Source organism: Balaenoptera physalus (assembly GCF_965194825.1).
Source record: "Balaenoptera physalus genome assembly, chromosome: 9".
In the NCBI taxonomy this organism is placed as follows: Eukaryota; Metazoa; Chordata; class Mammalia; order Artiodactyla; family Balaenopteridae; genus Balaenoptera; species Balaenoptera physalus.
Window position 1 is genome coordinate 68715663 of NC_138888.1, and position 16449 is coordinate 68732111.

Genomic DNA, 16449 nt, shown 5'->3' on the forward strand with positions numbered 1-16449 from the left:
AGAACTTTCATAAGTCTCATGTCTTCCTCACTAAATCTTTGGCAGGAATGAGACTTTTAAACAAATTACCTGGATAATTCCAAGGAGTGGCCAGATTTGGGAACCACTGAGTCAGTCCCCGTACTAAATAACTCCGTTTCCCAGATTCCTATTTAATTCATTGCAATTTGGCTTCTTCCACATCGCACAACTAAAACTACAGTTTATTGAAGTTAGGAGCAATGTTCTGGTTCTCAGGTCCAGGAACATGTTTTGTGTACTTACTTCTTCCCAGCACTGACTGTTAACTATCCCCCTCCTGAAACTCCTTTGGTTTTCGTAGTCAACATGTCTGCTAGTTTTTCTATGCCTGTGTTCTGGCTGCCCACCCAGCCTTTAAGAGTACAGAGTCTCTGGGATTCTGCACTTGGACTCCGACTTCTTCTGTTCCCGGGAAGATCTCATCTTTTCCTGTGATTAAACTACCACCATTACACTGATGCTTCCGCATCTACTTCTTCAATCCAGACCTTTCTCCTGAGTTCCAGGCTCATACTCCAGCTGCCTACTGGGCGTCCGGAGGTCCCATGACGCCTCAAACTCCATAAGTCAAAATTTATCTCATCCTCCCCCCCCCCCAAACTTGTCCACCTCTCAGGGACATCAGATAATGGTGGTACCAACCCACCAGACCTGCCTCCAAACTGGGGTCCTAGCATTCATTGTGTTCTCTCACCTCCTACTCTATTCAGTCACCATGTATATTCTCCTTTGGTGATAACTTGACTGTCACATTCTTCTGTCTTCCCTCTTCTTCTCCTTCCCTCTTCCCATCCCTTAGGGCAGGGCCTCATCCTCTTTTAACATAGTCAAAAGAGATCAATCAGTTGGGTCTTCTCTGACCCAACTGATCCCACTTAGGAATTCCTGAAAAAATAAAGTGGATCATATCATTCTACTTTGCTTAAAGGGATCAAAAGAGCTTCTCTTGATTCTTTCTTACATAAGAAAACCCTAATTCTGTTTCAGTTTTAGCTATTTCTCCTTCTGACCTCCATCCTCATCTCCCTGTGTCTCTACCACACTCATCATCTCCATTCCCAGGACACAGCAAGCAAGCAATAGGTAGTTTTTAAACATTTTCTTCTGCAGAGTAGATGAAACATAACCACATGTATCTTTTCACTTCTGATGTTCATAATTCCATATCCCAGAATAGGAATCAAGCCTCATTTATGATGGCATTATACATTTTTTTTAAACATCTTTATTGGAGTATAATTGCTTTACAATGGTGTGTTAGTTTCTGCTTTATAACAAAGTGAATCAGCGATGACATTATACATTTTATTTTATTTTTTATTTATTTATTTATTTTTTAATTTATTTATTTTTATTTTTATTTTTGGCTGTGTTGGGTCTTCGCCGCTGCATGCGGGCTCTCCCTAGCTGCAGCGAGCGGGGGCCACCCTTCGCTGCGGTGCGTGGGCTTCCCATTGCAGTGGCTTCTGCTGCGGAGCACAGGCTCCAGGTGTACAGGCTTCAGTAGTTGCGGCTCGCAGGCTCTGGAGCACAGGCTCAGCAGCTGTGGCACACGGGCCTAGTTGCTCTGCGGCATGTGGGATCCTCCTGGACCAGGGATCGAACCCGTGTCCCCTGCATTGGCAGGCGGATTCTCAACCACTGCGCCACCAGGGAAGCCCCGACATTATACATTTTAGGATGAAAGACCAACATTAATCTAGTGCTCATGCTAGGAAGAAGAGCTTACATAATCACGAATTCTCCTTTGGTTTATACTTTCCTTCAAAATCAAAATATGTTTTATGTTTTGATAAGATGTGTTTTCATTGAAAAAAAAAAAAAGATGTGTATTTGGGGGAAAAGCAAGCACCCTTGGCCATAGGTGAAGCACAGGCTCTTAGCTCAAGAAATAAAGCAACCCTGTGGAAACAGGTCATTTGCGTGTTTACTCAGCATTTCTGGGGCACATTCAGGTGCCCATCTCCGTGTCTATAAGTCTTCCCTGCAAATCCACTCAGAATCCAACCTGCTCCCTGGCGGATGTGACAGACTGGTTTTATGTCGCCAGAGAGATGGATTAATGATCTCAGCAAAAAGCTGGCATGTCCAAGAGATTTAATTTTTTTTTTTTTTTTTTTTTATATAACAGTTTTAGCCAAAGCTGCTCTAGGACTCAGCGGAAGCTGAGCTTCACAGGAGAACCAACTTACTGACTAATAGCCAATCACTAAGTAGCGGGGAAGGCAAAGCCTTGGTGTTTGTGTCATGGCCCGAGGGGGTGGGAAGTAGGGTGGCACAAGCATCAGTATCAGTATTAAATCGGGAAACTCAACCTGGCCAGCCATGCCCTCCTTGCTGCCCTGGCTCGAGGCAGAAGACCAAGTCAATGGTTAAGCCTGGGGGGATCTGCCCCGCTGCAGGTTACTGGAAAGCAGCTTGCGGCATCACAGACATTCACAGGATGCCTTATTTTTCAAGACTCATTTTGTTCTTGTTTTGCCTGATGGTTCTTGTGGAGAGCAGAAAGCCCAAGAAGAGGAGATGGACAGGGCAGCTGGAAACGTCCAAGCCAAGGTAAAGTTGTGGGCGGGAGGGGAGGGAGGTGATTCGTGGTGGCAGTGACACACAGTGGGACAGCTCCCAGGAGGGCTAGGGGTTAGATCGTCCGTCCTATTGGAATCTGTTTTCCAGCTGGGGGTAGATAGGACCTCGCCCTCACCCAACACAGCCTCTCCCTGGGCACAAATACACTATTGTGTCACCAGCAGCGAGAGAGGGGAGCTAGACCAGGCTGAGCCTTTCATTCTGGTGTCTGTGTTCAGCCAAAGCATTTTGATTTAAGTCAGGTAGTTGAAGACTTAGTGGGTAAAGCATTGTTGTACTTCTCAGATTGTGCCGCTTAGTTTCTTGGGATTACATCCTGTAGGGACCATAGATGACCTGCTAAGGAATTACACTCAAGAATTTTTTTTTTTTTTTAAACTAACCACCCCATATTTCAGGGCTACTCTCACTTTCCGAGACTACCCCATGCCCTGGGGCCTCTCTGGCCTTCTGAGACGGATCACGTTCTGTCTATGGAGTGTATCTCTCTAAATAAACCTGCTTTCACTTTAAAAAAAAAAAAAAAGAATTTTTTTTTTTTGAGGGGAACTGTATATAGGAATGTAGTTTGACTTATTAAGAAAAAAATGTAACTGGGAGTTGTCTTCTTTAAATTATTTGATTGGGAACAATTTTATAATGCTATCAGGTTTCATTGTACTGTTTTGAATCTTAGAGAAGATGTTTGAAATTTACTAGGTTATTGAAAATATACATGTGGACAACAGTGAAGGCTATTTCATGATGTAATGGAAACACTTCCAAGAAATAACTGGTTAGGCCCAGAATTTGCACTTAACATAATTACATCACAGATCGAAGTTCCTTAACACGCTTGTTTTGAACTGATGTATGAAGCACGATATTCTAGGCCTGTTCAGCATGAAGAAAAGAGCAAGCAGCTAAGATATCCACGCCATGTGTAACACGCCATGTTACATGTCTGTTTTTCCATTCTACTAAGCACTGAGTGAACTAGTGATTATGAATATTAACTAATATCTTGAGGCACATTTTCTAGGTCAGTGGTCTCCCTTTTTGACCACGTACCGCTATCAGTGACAATTTTTTAAAACCATACCCACTGATGTGTTTACATATATATACACAAATTACATACATGTACTATTATAAATATGTATATTAAATTAAAGCTGAAAAGTTTCCTTATTTTTATTTTTTAAATTTTTTAAACATTTGTTTCTCACAGTTTTTTTTTTTAATAAATTTATTTTATTTATTTATTTTTGGCTGCACTGGGTCCTCATTGCTGTGCACGGGCTTTCTCTAGTTGCGTTGAGCAGGGGCTACTCTTTGTTGCGGTGCGCGGGCTTCTCATTGCGGTGGCTTCTCTTGTTGCAGAGCACTGGCTCTAGGCGTGCAGGCTTCAGGAGTTGTGGCGCACGGGCTCAGTAGTTGTGGCGCACGGGCTCAGTAGTTGTGGCGCACGGGCTTAGTTGCTCCGCGGCATGTGGGATCTTCCCAGACCAGGGCTCGAACCCATGTCCCCTGCATTGGCAGGTGGATTCTTAACCGCTGTGCCACCAGGGAAGCCCCAAAGCTTCCTTATTTTTAGATAAAAACTAACTATAAATGAGAGTTACAATTTCTACTTCTTGCATCCCAGTGGAGCATCCTGAGCCCTCCAGGTGTGCCCCTACTTTGGAGACTGTTGCTCTGGGAGATGTAAATACTCTGTGAAGTCTAATTCTACTCAGTCAGAAAGCAAACAGGTACAAATTGTCCAGGGTATTGGGAAAGAGGCACCACTCTCGAAGACTCATCCTGGTTATGTAGCCAGAATCCTAAGCTGTTGAACTGACAGGAACTTCAGAGGTCATGGGGTCCAGCAATTCCCCTGAGTTCTAATTCTGTGACACGTGAATAGGTGTTGTATAAAGAGGGGGTTCCGGGGTCAAAGAAGCTTGGGAAATCCTGGTTTAGATCATTTTAGACAGATATCTTTATAGCAGAACTTATAGAACATTTATTATGCCAATAGAGGTTGTGAATCTTGAAGAGGAAGATAAATTATGCAGTGTTTCTTAAAAAAAAAAAAAAAAAGAACAACACTTTTTTTGGGGGACTATCTTGTGGGATTCATAGTCCACAGAGCACACATGGGGAAACACTGTCTTATTTTACAGATGCTAAAACGTCGGCATGAGTAATTCATACAGCTCGATAGTAGCTTGATAGGATCAGAACCTAGGATCCTGATTTACTAGGTCTGAAGGGAAATCGTTGTCTGAACCTGTCTATTTTCTAATAATGGTGCTGGGGTTCAGCACGAGCCCCTCAGGGACCCTCAGGGATTCCACTTGGCAGCCTGGGCAGTTACAGCATCTCTGTTACTCTCAGAAGACCCACAGTCTCGTTCTCAGACACCTGCATGAGCTTGTGGACAGACTGAATTTATTTTAAAAAATTTTTTTAATTGCAGTATAGTTGGTTTACAGTATTGTATTAGTTTCAGGTGTACAGCATAGTGATTCTAAATTTTTATACATTATACTCCATTTATAGTTATTATAAAATATTGGCTATATTCCCTGTGTTGTATAATGTATCCTTGTAGCTTATTTATTTTATACATTGTAGTTTGTACCTCTTAATCTCCTAGCCCTATTTTGCCCCTCCCCCTTCCCTCTCCCTACCGGTAACCAGTAGTTTGTTCTCTATACCTGTGAGTCTGTTTTTTTAAATATTCACTAGTTTGTTTTGTTTTTTAGATTCCACATATAAGTAATACCATACAGTATTTGTCTTTCTCTGTCTGACTTATTTCACTTAGCGTAATACCCTCCAAGTCCATCCATGTTGTTGCAAATGGCAAATTTTCTTTCTTTTTTATGGCTGAGTAGTATTCCATTGTATATGTAGACCACACCTTCTTTATCCATTCATCCGTTGATGGACACTTAGGTTGCTTCCACATTTTGGCCATTGTAAACAATGCTGCTATGGACATTGAGGTGCACATATCTTTTCAAATTAGTGTTTTCATTTTCTTCAGATATATACCTGGGAGTAGAATTGTTGGGTCATATGGTAGTTCTATTTTTAGTTTTTTGAGGAAACTTTATACTGTTTATGGATGAATTGAATTTGACCCTTAGGGGTGAAGATAACTTTTTGAAATCTATCCCATGAGGTGTTAAAGTGGATGAAAAGGTGAACATACACATTCAAAGAATATAAAATAATTATTGAACAGAAGCTGGGAAAAAGGATAGAGAAAACATATCAGGGAACATGCTTCTAGGCCTTTCTGTAATCCACCAGGGCGTGTACACGCTCAGACAATCATAGAGCTATGTCTGTCTGTGAAAAATTTCAGCCAAACATCTGACTAAAAGGTACTTTCATTATCGACACAAGAGTTTAAATAGGAATAAAATGACCTGAACCTTTCTCATTACAGTCTTAGAGCAGTTCAGCTCTGTGGAGTAGCTCCTTCTCTTACAAGTCCTGTTCACACACACACACACCGAGAGGACTTCTTCTAACCTGTCAACCTTCCCTGTGTCACCCTGGCCAACACACCCTCACAAAACAATTATTCTGTCCAGCAACTGCTTTTTCAAAACTGCTTCCTGTATTCTGATCCTTTGTGTCCCTTTATTGAATTGCTGCCAAGTGAGCCTGTTTGCTCTTGGCTGTTTGTTTTGTTGTGTTCTTCCTGCCTCTCAGCCTCCCAGGTTTATTCCCCGCCCTTGCTGCCTAAGGCGGCCTCCTGACCACATGATTGCTTTCCTGCCAAGAGACGCCCTTCTCCCTTGAGATCTGAAAATACACCACGATCTGGGAGTCTGGGCTCTGCCCTGATCACACTGTGTGGCCCCTCCTGGTCCCGAAGCCTGAGGTCCCCTTTCATCTTTCCTTCCCATTTGCTGCCCCTTTGGTTCCACCTGCCCTTGGCCGTCCTTCTCTCCTCTGGCATCATGGTTCCAGTGCTGGACTCAGGAGCCGCTTTGCTCTCCTGCTACCCAGTGACCCTCACCCTCCCTAGGGATCTGGGGAAGGAAGTGGGGTTGGAAAGTCAGGAGAAACCAGGTTCAGGCCCTGCTTCTGCTGCTCGCTGGCTGTGTGGCCGTGTATCCTGATCTTTCTGAACCTCATTTCTCCAACTGAAACCCACTGGAATGATGTGGTGACTGCAGCTCACCAGCCCTGCTTCTCAAAGGCATAGTGAACACTTTTTCTTCTTCTCTCCCCCCTCCACACCCCGACAAGGCTGGGTCTGAGGTTCCGTGAAGGTTCTGGCAGCCCCGCCGCGGGGCTGGGGCTCGGCATATGGCCCCTGGAGTCTGGGGTGGGAGAGCCGAGCCCCTGGAGTCTGGGATGGGGCAGTGGCCGGCATCTCCTGTGGAGGATGGATGCAGGGCATCTAGCTTACACCAATAGCCCAAGGATCAGGATATCAGCGGCCTGAGTTATCAAATAACTGGACCTGTAAGAAAAATTCTGGGTCCTTATTAATGGCACTGGGATTTCAATCTCCTCCCTCTCGCCGGGTTGCTGGCATGTGGGAACTCCCCTTCCCCTAATCCTCCCCTCTCAACTGAGAAACTGTGCTGACCAGGAGGGATTTGCTCCCCGCGAGCCAGGGGGGCAGTGAGCCGGCTGCCCTCACAATTTAACGTCTGTGATCGGCTAAGCCCTCAGGCTGAGCTCTGCTTCCACATTCCCGGGGTGTCTCTGCTGGGGCTTCTGTATACGGCCCCCCAGCAGTCGCTGTGCAGGGAGCCGGGCCTGGTCCTACTCCACTTCTTGGGGAAGAGACCCGGGGGGGCGGAAGCTCCTTGGAAGGGCCCCTCCATGACCACACGTGCTTCTAGGGAACTGACTTAGGTCCCACATTCCAGCCACAGGAAGAAGCCATTGGCCTCTCGTCCTCGGAGTGTGCAGCTGCAATGAGCTTGTCCAAAAGCATATCTGATCATAGCTTCGTTCTCCAAGTGCCCAACACCCTTCCTCTTTTTCCTTGGCTTTTGGATAAAAATAAAATTCTTTTTTTTTTTTTTCTTTTTTTGGCCACGCAGTACGCGGGATCTTAGTTCCCTGACCAGGGAAGTGCTCAGCAGTGAGGAATGGCAGCAGGTCTTTGGGAAAGTTACTTATTTATTGAGAGGCGGGGAGAGATGTTTTTTTAAAAAAGGAAATGTTCAAAGAAGAGTATAACTACCACCACTGTCCCGCCATCACTTTTCAATTAATTTTGTGTGAAGAGGACGTGGGGTCCAGACAGATTTTCTGCTTCATTCTGGTTCAAGGTGAGAGAGAGTTGAATCCATCTGAATGCTGATGAGAATGAGCAGTGAGAAGGGGACAAGCTGAGGAAGCCAGGCCAGGGTGTTGAGGGCAGAGTCAAAGGGCTCTGGGAGAAGGAGGGTCAGGCACATCTGCTGAGCCCCCAGGGGCCCCCCAGAACCTACAAGGCCGAAGGAAGTGAAAACACTGCTACTGCTACTGTCTTCTGAGTTGCACCCACCCTATTTGCACTTCCTACCTGGTGTCTCACAGGCGTCTGGACATCAAGACGGCTTCTAAGAATCTGATGCACCGTCATCCCCACAAACATGCCACTCCTCCAGTTTTTACCATCTCAGCGAATGCCCCACCATTCACCAAGGTGCTCGTCGTAAACCTGGGCCATCCCTGCCTCTTTGTTTCCCCCATACCCCATACCCAATCCATCAGCAAAGCCTTTCTGATCACTTCTCTACAGCTCCACCCCTTACTGCCCTAACCCAGGCACCATGTTCTCTCAGCAGAAGTCTTCTAACGGTTTCCCATTTCTTCTCTGCCCTCGCACAGTCTCCTCTACCTGAGTGATCTTCCCAGGTGTTAAACCAGAACTTTTGACTCCCCTGCTCAGAATTCCCATGGGTTTCCCCACTCAGTATATATCCCTGAGGACCTCAGGATCTAGTCCCTGGCCTTGTCTCCCACCTCCTTTCTTACTGCTTTCCTCCTCCTTATTCTCTGCCCACTGGTTTTCTTACTGTTCCACACACAAGCCACACTCACCTCAGGACACTTGCACTTGCTCTTCCCTCTCCCAGAATGCACTTTCTTCAGCTCCTCTCATGACTCACCCTTTCCAGGGCTCAGAGGGCTTCTCTGATCACCCTCTGCCCCAACCCACCTGTCTCTTCTTCCTTACCCTGCTCTACGATATATTTATGGCACTTTCTATTTATTTGTTTATTTTGGCTGCGCTGGGTCTAAGTTGTGGCATGTGGGATATTTTAGTTGCAGCATGTGGGCTCTTAGTTGTGGCATGCATGCGGGATCTAGTTCCCCGACCAGGGACTGAACGCAGTCCCCCTGCTTTGGGAGCGCAGAGTCTTACCCACTGGACTACCAGGGAGGTCCCAACACTTTTTGAAGTCACATTCTTTATCTGTCCACTTGTTTATTGTCTATTTCTCCCACTAGGTCATCAACTCTGTAAGGGAGGTGAATATATGTCCTCCCGTGACTTGAGTGAGCAGTGTTTGGACAGAGTAGGTGATCCATAGAAATGTGTTGAGCAAATAAACTTGAGTCCAGGAATTGAAGAGTTGTGCAACCAGACGGCAGGATGGCTGTCCGTATTGTCCGGGATGAAGACGTTTTCCTCTACCCTGCTAAGTTCTTCTGGCTGGTCTGAGAGTTAAATTGACATGAGACAGATTAACAGGAGAAAATCAAACAAAAGTTTAATAACCTGTATCCATGGGAAAGACCCAGGAAAACTGAGTAATTCACCTAAATGGCCAAACCCTCAGCTTAAAAACCATCTTCAGCTAAAGACAAAGGAGGATGTTGGGGGTAGTGGTTTAGGACTACAAAGGGGAGGAAGGCAATTCACGTGAAGATGAAAAAGAGGGACTTCCCTGGTGGCTCAGTGGTTAAGAATCTGCCTGCCAATGCAGGGGACATGGGTTCGATCCCTGGTCCGGGAAGATCCTACATGCCTTGGAGCAACTAAGCCTGTGCGCCACGACTACTGAGCCTGAGCTCTAGAACCCGCGAGCCGCAGCTACTGAAGCCTGCGCGCCTAGAGCCCATGCTCCGCAACAAGGGAAGCCGCCGCAATGAGAACCCCACGCACCGCAACTGGAGAGTACCCCTGCTCGCCACAACTAGAGAAAGCCCGCGTGCAGCAATGAAGACCCAATGCAGCCAAAAATAAATAAGATTAAAAAAAAAAAAAAAGATGGAAGTGTTTGGTAAACCGATGGTGTGCCGGGCTGTGCAGAGACAACGGGACACCAAGTGGATTCTGATCTCCAGGCCCAGCAGAGTTTCTCCCCACCACCCCTAGGCCATATTCTTTGCAGAGATCTCTGGTGACAGTTCTCTTCCAGGAACAGGCCCTCTGTGCAAATTCTTTTAGGCAGTTAGGGGGAAGCTCAAAGGTTCTTCCTGGATCTTTTGGGCCTTGATTGTTTTCAGCTCAAAATAATCCACATGCCAAAGAGACACATTTTGAGGTGGCAAATTTTGCTCTCCTACGATCTGGATGTTGAACTCCCCAAGGTTGAAGGGAGGAACTGAATAGAGAGAAACAGGTGGTACCAGAGCCTTCAGCAGAAGCGGGAGCCTGCCTGGGAGGTCCTGAGCTGTGAGAAGCTGGACGAGGTGACTCCCAGAGCAGGGCTGTAAGGCAGGGAGGCCCAGCTCACAGGGAATCTGTTTCTTGGGTGGGGAAGATGGTTGAGGGTCAGGTCGGCACTGAATAACCAAGCTTTTCCCAATTGTGCAAATGTTATATATCTGCACTGTCCAGTATAGTAGCGATCAGACACCTATGACCCTTGAGCACCTAAATATGGCTAGTGTAACTGAGGAAACTGAATACTAATTTTATCTAATTTTAATTAACTTAAATCTAAACAGCCCCATGTGACTAGTGGCTGTTTTATTGATCAGCACAGCTTCAGACCTCCCATCAAGTGATACCATCTGGGCAGAGCTGGTAGAGAATGAAAGTTAAGAAGGATTTCATAGAAAGATGTCTCAAAGAACAGGACCTCGAGACAGGAAATATGTCACTTTCCTCTTACAGGGTTTAAACAGGAAATATGCTTGTTTCTCAAAATATCAACAAAATGTGGTAAGAATGTGGAGAGTAAATAGGGAAAGTAAATAGAATGTGGAGAGTAAACAACACACACTCAAAAACAAAATCTCTTCATTGACTTCTAAAACCCTTCAATAGCCAACACATAACAGATATGATAGTAACACTGACTTCTTATAAGATTATTTTCTTCTGCCAAGAATTAAAGCTCAGGGAGTTCCCTGGTGGCCTAGGGGTTAGGATTCCGGGCTTTCACTGCCGGGTCTTGGGTTCAATCCCTGGTCAGGAAAACTGAGATCCCGCAAGCCTCGAGGCATGGCCAGAAAAAAAAAAAAAGAATTAAAGCTCATATCCTGTCAGACCCAAATGTCCAAATAACCTGCCTCCTAGCCTTCCTTTCTTCCTGCCTTCCTTCCTCTCCATCTTCTTTTCCCTCCCCTCTTATTATTCTTCCTGTTTGGTGATAATCCTAAATAGACTATTGCTTTAGAAGATTTTGAATTTGACTGCTTTAGGATTATGTGTGATTGTGGTGGGGAATAAAAAAAAGATCTGGAAAGAATGAGTGTGAGTGAAAAAGAGGAAAGAATTACTCCTTTTTCCTCTGGGTTAAAGGAAGGACAGGGAAGCAGGGTCTGCAGTCCTGGGCTCCAGCTCCCCCTCCCACCACCTGGTTGGATGGTCGGAGCAACTCTGTGCCCACCTGTGGCCTTGATGCCCGCTGGCTGTGAACTGTCTGTTCTCCTGAGGGTTGAGGCTCTCTCCGCCAGGGTGGATTCTTCAGACAGCTGCCAACTGGACAGATGTAAAGAGCATCAGGTCTGGGCTTCCCTGGTGGCGCAGTGGTTGAGAATCTGCCTGCCAATGCAGGGGACACGGGTTCGAGCCCTGGTCTGGGAAGATCCCACATGCTGTGGAGCACCTGGGTCCGTGAGCCACAATTACTGAGCCTGCGTGTCTGGAGCCTGTAGGCCGCGATAGTGAGAGGCCCGCACACCGCGATGAAGAGTGGCCCCCGCTTGCCACAACTAGAGAAAGCCCTCACACAGAAAGGAAGACCCAACACAGCCATAAATAAATAAATAAATAAATAAATAAATAAATAAAAATTTTAAAAAATGACTAATACTCTAAAAAAAAAAAAAAAAAAGAGCATCAGGTCTGTCTAGGATAACACCAGCCTTTTAAAACTTTAACTACATTTGTCTCAGAATTTTATTTTATTTTTTAAAATATGCCACTTTGGTATATTGATTTTTAAAACTATTTATTTATTATTTATTTATTTTGGCTGTGCCGGGTCTTAGTTGCAGCATGCAGGATCTAGTTCCCTGACCAGGGATCGAACCCAGGCCCCCTGCATTGGGAGTGTGGAGTCTTACCCACTGGGCGACCAGGGAAGTCCCTAAGAATTTTCCTTATTGCAAAACCAATATTATAACAACACTGAAGAAATATTTTAACAGAAAAAAAAGACCCATCATAATTCTCCACCATTAGACCCAACCGTTGGTCATCCAATCATGACTTCGGGCAAGACAGTTAGGAGCTTGCCAAGGTAGGATGGTGTCCTGCCTCAGGGGGATCTACTTTAGGAAGCCTCTGGAAGGGCCAGGTCCTCGGGTCAGCCTGCCTGTGAGGGCCCGGGGTGGTGGAGGTAAGCGGGGGGGACCCTTTATCTCTTGACCTCCCTTCAGTGGAGAAAGAGATGGTAGGATGGCGGAAAAGGTGAGTGACACGTACATCCTGCAGGAAGTAATCTCCCCAAATCTTCTCACGCGATGCCTTGGTGGGCTGACGGAAAACAGTTTCTTGCTTGTCTTTGCAGTCACCTATATAAGAAGAACCTTGATGTGACCAAAATCCGAAAGGGAAAACCTCAACCGCTTCTCAGAGTGGATGACCATGACTTCACCATGAGGCCCGCCTTTGGAGGTAAGACTGTGTCCTCCCCTCGGCCCTTTGGGGCCTGATCCCAGGGCTGCCTCCTGCTGCTCTTCCAGTGGGTTCCCTCAGGCACAGCCCTTCCCCCGGGGTCCCTGATTTTCCCACTCACACTCAGAGAAGCCCAGCTGGCTCCGAGTCACTAATTATCCCCAGGAGAAAAGAGCTGGAAGGAAGTGAGTGGAGAGGGCTGCTGAGAAGAGGACCTGAGGATGATTAAGCTGTTTACATCCATGGAGGCCCAGCCCTGATGCTGCCAACTTTCCTTTCCGAAAAAAATAAGAGCATAAGAGCTGCATGGGTGGGGGGAGCGTGGCAGGGCTGGAGCGTCCACACAGAAAAGGACTCCCCGGCTCTGCTATCCCGTGCCTGGCTGGGAATTTGGAGTTCTGAGGGGGGCCCCCTGCTTGCCAATGCAGCAACAGTTTAACGCCTTGCAAAGCTCCCTTGCAGACTTGCCCCAAAGGAGCTTCCCTGCTTCGGTGGGTTGGGGAGGAGTGGCGGGGACAGGAGGAATGCCACAGAGGGGAGGGGGCTGGGCAAGGAGGCGGCCATCTGCACCAACCAGGCAGGGAGAGGGATGAGAACTGCAGAGTGCATGAGACACGGGGCCCACGCCCCCCTTGCGCAGGTGGGGAAACTGAGGCCCGGAGCATGGCCGCTGATGGGCCCCGGCCAGGGAGACCCAGGCAGGCGGGTTTCCATTTCTCCCTTATCTCGCTCCTGAACTCCTCTCAGGTGCCAACGTTCTCCTGGGGCGGCAGGAAGGAGTAGGGGTGACTTGCGGGCAAGTCACCGACCCTCTCTGAGCCTCTGCTTGCTGGTTTGTGAAATGGGGATAGTAATCCGTCCATCTGGGGTTGCTGTCAGGATTAAACGAGATAATGTATGTAAAGCCCTGGCACATACAGGCTCACGGCCCCTTAGAAAAACCCAGCTGTCAGGCCTCCCTCGTGTGACTGTTACGGGATTAGGATATTAATTTATCCCAGAGGCCGTTGCATTTTACAAGGACTCAAAGCCTCCCACTCGGTTCCCTGAGCTCTGACACCTGCCGAGCAGGAGGAGAGAGCAGGCGACAGATGACAGCCCCTGCCTCTTCTTCCTGCCCCGGGTGGAATGCTACACAGCTAGGGGGTTCTGGTGCCCTCGAGGGCTTGTTCTGGGTAATGCCACCAGAGAGTTTTCTGAAATTCAATAACATTTCCCTGAATAAGCAGCTCTAAAATTAGCTGTATGTGCTCCAGGAAGTCCAAGCGAGACATCCTTGCTCCCCTTGCCTTTCTTCTAGAGGGTCAGGTAAGATGCAGAGGGTCAGCAAGGCGACTGGAACAAGGTTGACAAACAACAGCATTAATGACAACGAACAACTTCTAGTGACTTCTGTGCCAGGCACCATTCTACCCAGGGTACTTACAGACACGATCTTACTTCATTCCTCACAGCTCCGTGAAGTAGGTACTACTATTATGCCCAGATGGGGAAACTGAGGCACAGAGAGGTGAGGTGACTGGTCCAGGTCACATAGCTACTGAGGAAGGCCCGCTCTCCTAGCTGGGTCTCTTTCTTACCCCCTCAATCCGCACGTCCCCCAGTGCTGGACCACTAGGCAGAGCAGGCGTGTTTAGGGCTCACAAACAATACTCCTAGGGGCCCCTGTTAAGATGTTATTTTAAAGTCAGAAGAAAAAAATAAAATTTTAGGTAGAAGAAAATGTTAATATATAATATTAATATATTCATCTTTATACCACCACAGTTGTACGCTTTTTAAATATTTTTTTTCTGGTGGAAGGGCCCACGAAGGCAAAAGTGCCCAGCGTCCTCAAAAGTCACAACGTGACCCTGCCTCAATGCACAGTTTTGTAGGGCAGCTGTGTGTGTCTGGGTGTGGGTGATCTTCTGAATAACACATTGTAACTTTCTGACGGAGGTTGATGTCGCTGGCAGGAGCCTGAGCCATCACCTGGTTAGGACTTTCAGTTTACAGAAGAAGAGCCTGGGGTCCAGGGGGTTAAGTGATGGCCACAGAACAACTGGGGGCAGAACTTGGGTTTCCTCTGTGATGTCAGATGCAAAAGTGAAAGCCTCATAAAAACGCCCTCCTCCTCTGGGAGAAAGCCCGGAAAGCCAGGAGCTAGCTCTCAGGACTGGCAGGTGAAATCCTGCCACGTTCCCAGAAAACCCAGCTCTGAGTAGAATCATCCAACAGCCTGCAGCCTCAGTCAGGGCACTCCTTCCTCAAGCCACGTTTGAGGAGCAAATTGGACTTCCTGTATCCTGATCCCTGCAGCTTCTGGTGTCGCCCAGAGTGTGGAGAATCAGGACAGCCCCTTGCCCCTCCCTGCCTGAGTAAGCCTCTGAGGCTGGGAAAGACCCTGACTTTAGGGAAAGCTTCCAGGGAAGGAGGTGTCACCTCCAGCAGGTGCGATAAGACCTGAGGATCTTACGCATCAGCTGTCAAGATCTCGGTCACCAAAGCCAAGGGAGGGGGCTACTCCTCCTTCCGACGCCCTCCCGCCAGAGCAGCTGGTCTTCTGGGCACCTTTTCTCCCCTGCAGGGCTTTCCTGGATGTCTAGATGTCACTTGGATGAAATAGGACCAGGGGAGCACATGGTGAGGTACACACACATGAACTCATATATATAAGAATCTTTGCAACTCGTTGAGTCCTGGCTGTGCCAATCTGGCTCCCTGTGCACCGATGCCGAATAAAAATACGGAGACAGAGAACTGGAAGATAAGAAATAGAGAGGCTTTTTATTTTCCTTGCCAGGCAAAGGGAAGACACAGTAGGCTAACACCTCAAGAACTGTGCCCCCCTCCTTGGGGAATCGGAGAAGATTTTATACGTGGGGCTCAGCTTGCAGTCCGGGGTATATGATAAGGATCAAAAATAGTGAAGGTCTTGCATTTCTTTTCTTCTGCAAATTCATGGCCAAAGCTGGCATCAGGCGGCTCAGCAACCGGGTCTGGTGTCCCTGAAGTTATCGGCCCATGAACTTCTTTCTGAAATGAAGAGTGCTACAAGGGAGTGTAGGGGGAGAAGAAAGGCCAGGTGCAAAGGATAATTTGTATGGAGTCAGAGAGTAATCAGCTTTGTGAAGGACAAGTCTAGCTACAAGTGTTTGTTAGTAGTAACAGCTAAACAATGACCAAGATTGCTTAACTCTTTCAGACCTGTTTATGTTGTTTCCCCAGCCTGTTCATTGTTTCCTTATTTTCCTTATCAGAAAAGTCTCATTTCTATTTCTGCTGCAACATGGCCAAGCAGGCTGGCTGGGGCCATCAGAGGAGGGAGCTTCCCACTGCCTGGGGTTTCAATGATTGCTATAATCCGTAATCCCTGGAGCACCTGCAGATGGTTTAGAGCCAAGAAGCCTTCCTTGCAGGTCCTCCTGAGGGTCTCCATTCCATCCAGCCCCCTCACTCCTGCGCAGAGGCACTGGCTAGGGGGTGGGTGTGTCTCTGAGGAAGGAGGCTTGCAGACGGCACATAGATGGCTCTGTGTGAGTAATAGGAAGCCCGCCTTCCTTGGGGGCAGCCCTGTGGCAGACACCTGGTCCAAAGCAGAGCCTGGGCTCAACCGGCCCTAATGTGTCGGCCCAGCCTAACACGCCCCTCTAAAAAGCATCCGTGCACGCTCAGCAGGCCATGCCAACAAGATGCCCGTCAACAATTGTGGGGTATGTGTTGCATCCCTGTCTTCTCTTCCTAACTTGTTTTTCGAAGAGGGGCTTCCTTGTGGACTGACATTTAAAAATAATTGCTAGAGAGGAATTTGCCTAAGACTAGATACCCCTCAGATGACCTTTTCAGTCTGG

At 47.3% G+C, this 16449-nt stretch overlaps 1 protein-coding gene across 2 annotated transcripts in view; it reads left to right on the forward strand.

The window, feature by feature from the left end:
• The first annotated feature begins 1689 nt into the window (after positions 1–1689).
• The window catches only part of GABRR2 (gamma-aminobutyric acid type A receptor subunit rho2), a 38895-nt gene continuing 24135 nt past the window's right edge, over positions 1690–16449 (forward strand). For both annotated transcript variants that reach the window (XM_082473962.1, XM_082473963.1), the window contains exons 1-2: positions 1690–2577; positions 12510–12616. In XM_082473962.1, the coding sequence (XP_082330088.1) occupies positions 2390–2577; positions 12510–12616 (295 nt within the window). In that variant the 5' untranslated portion in view covers positions 1690–2389. The remainder of the gene's footprint in view (positions 2578–12509; positions 12617–16449) is intronic.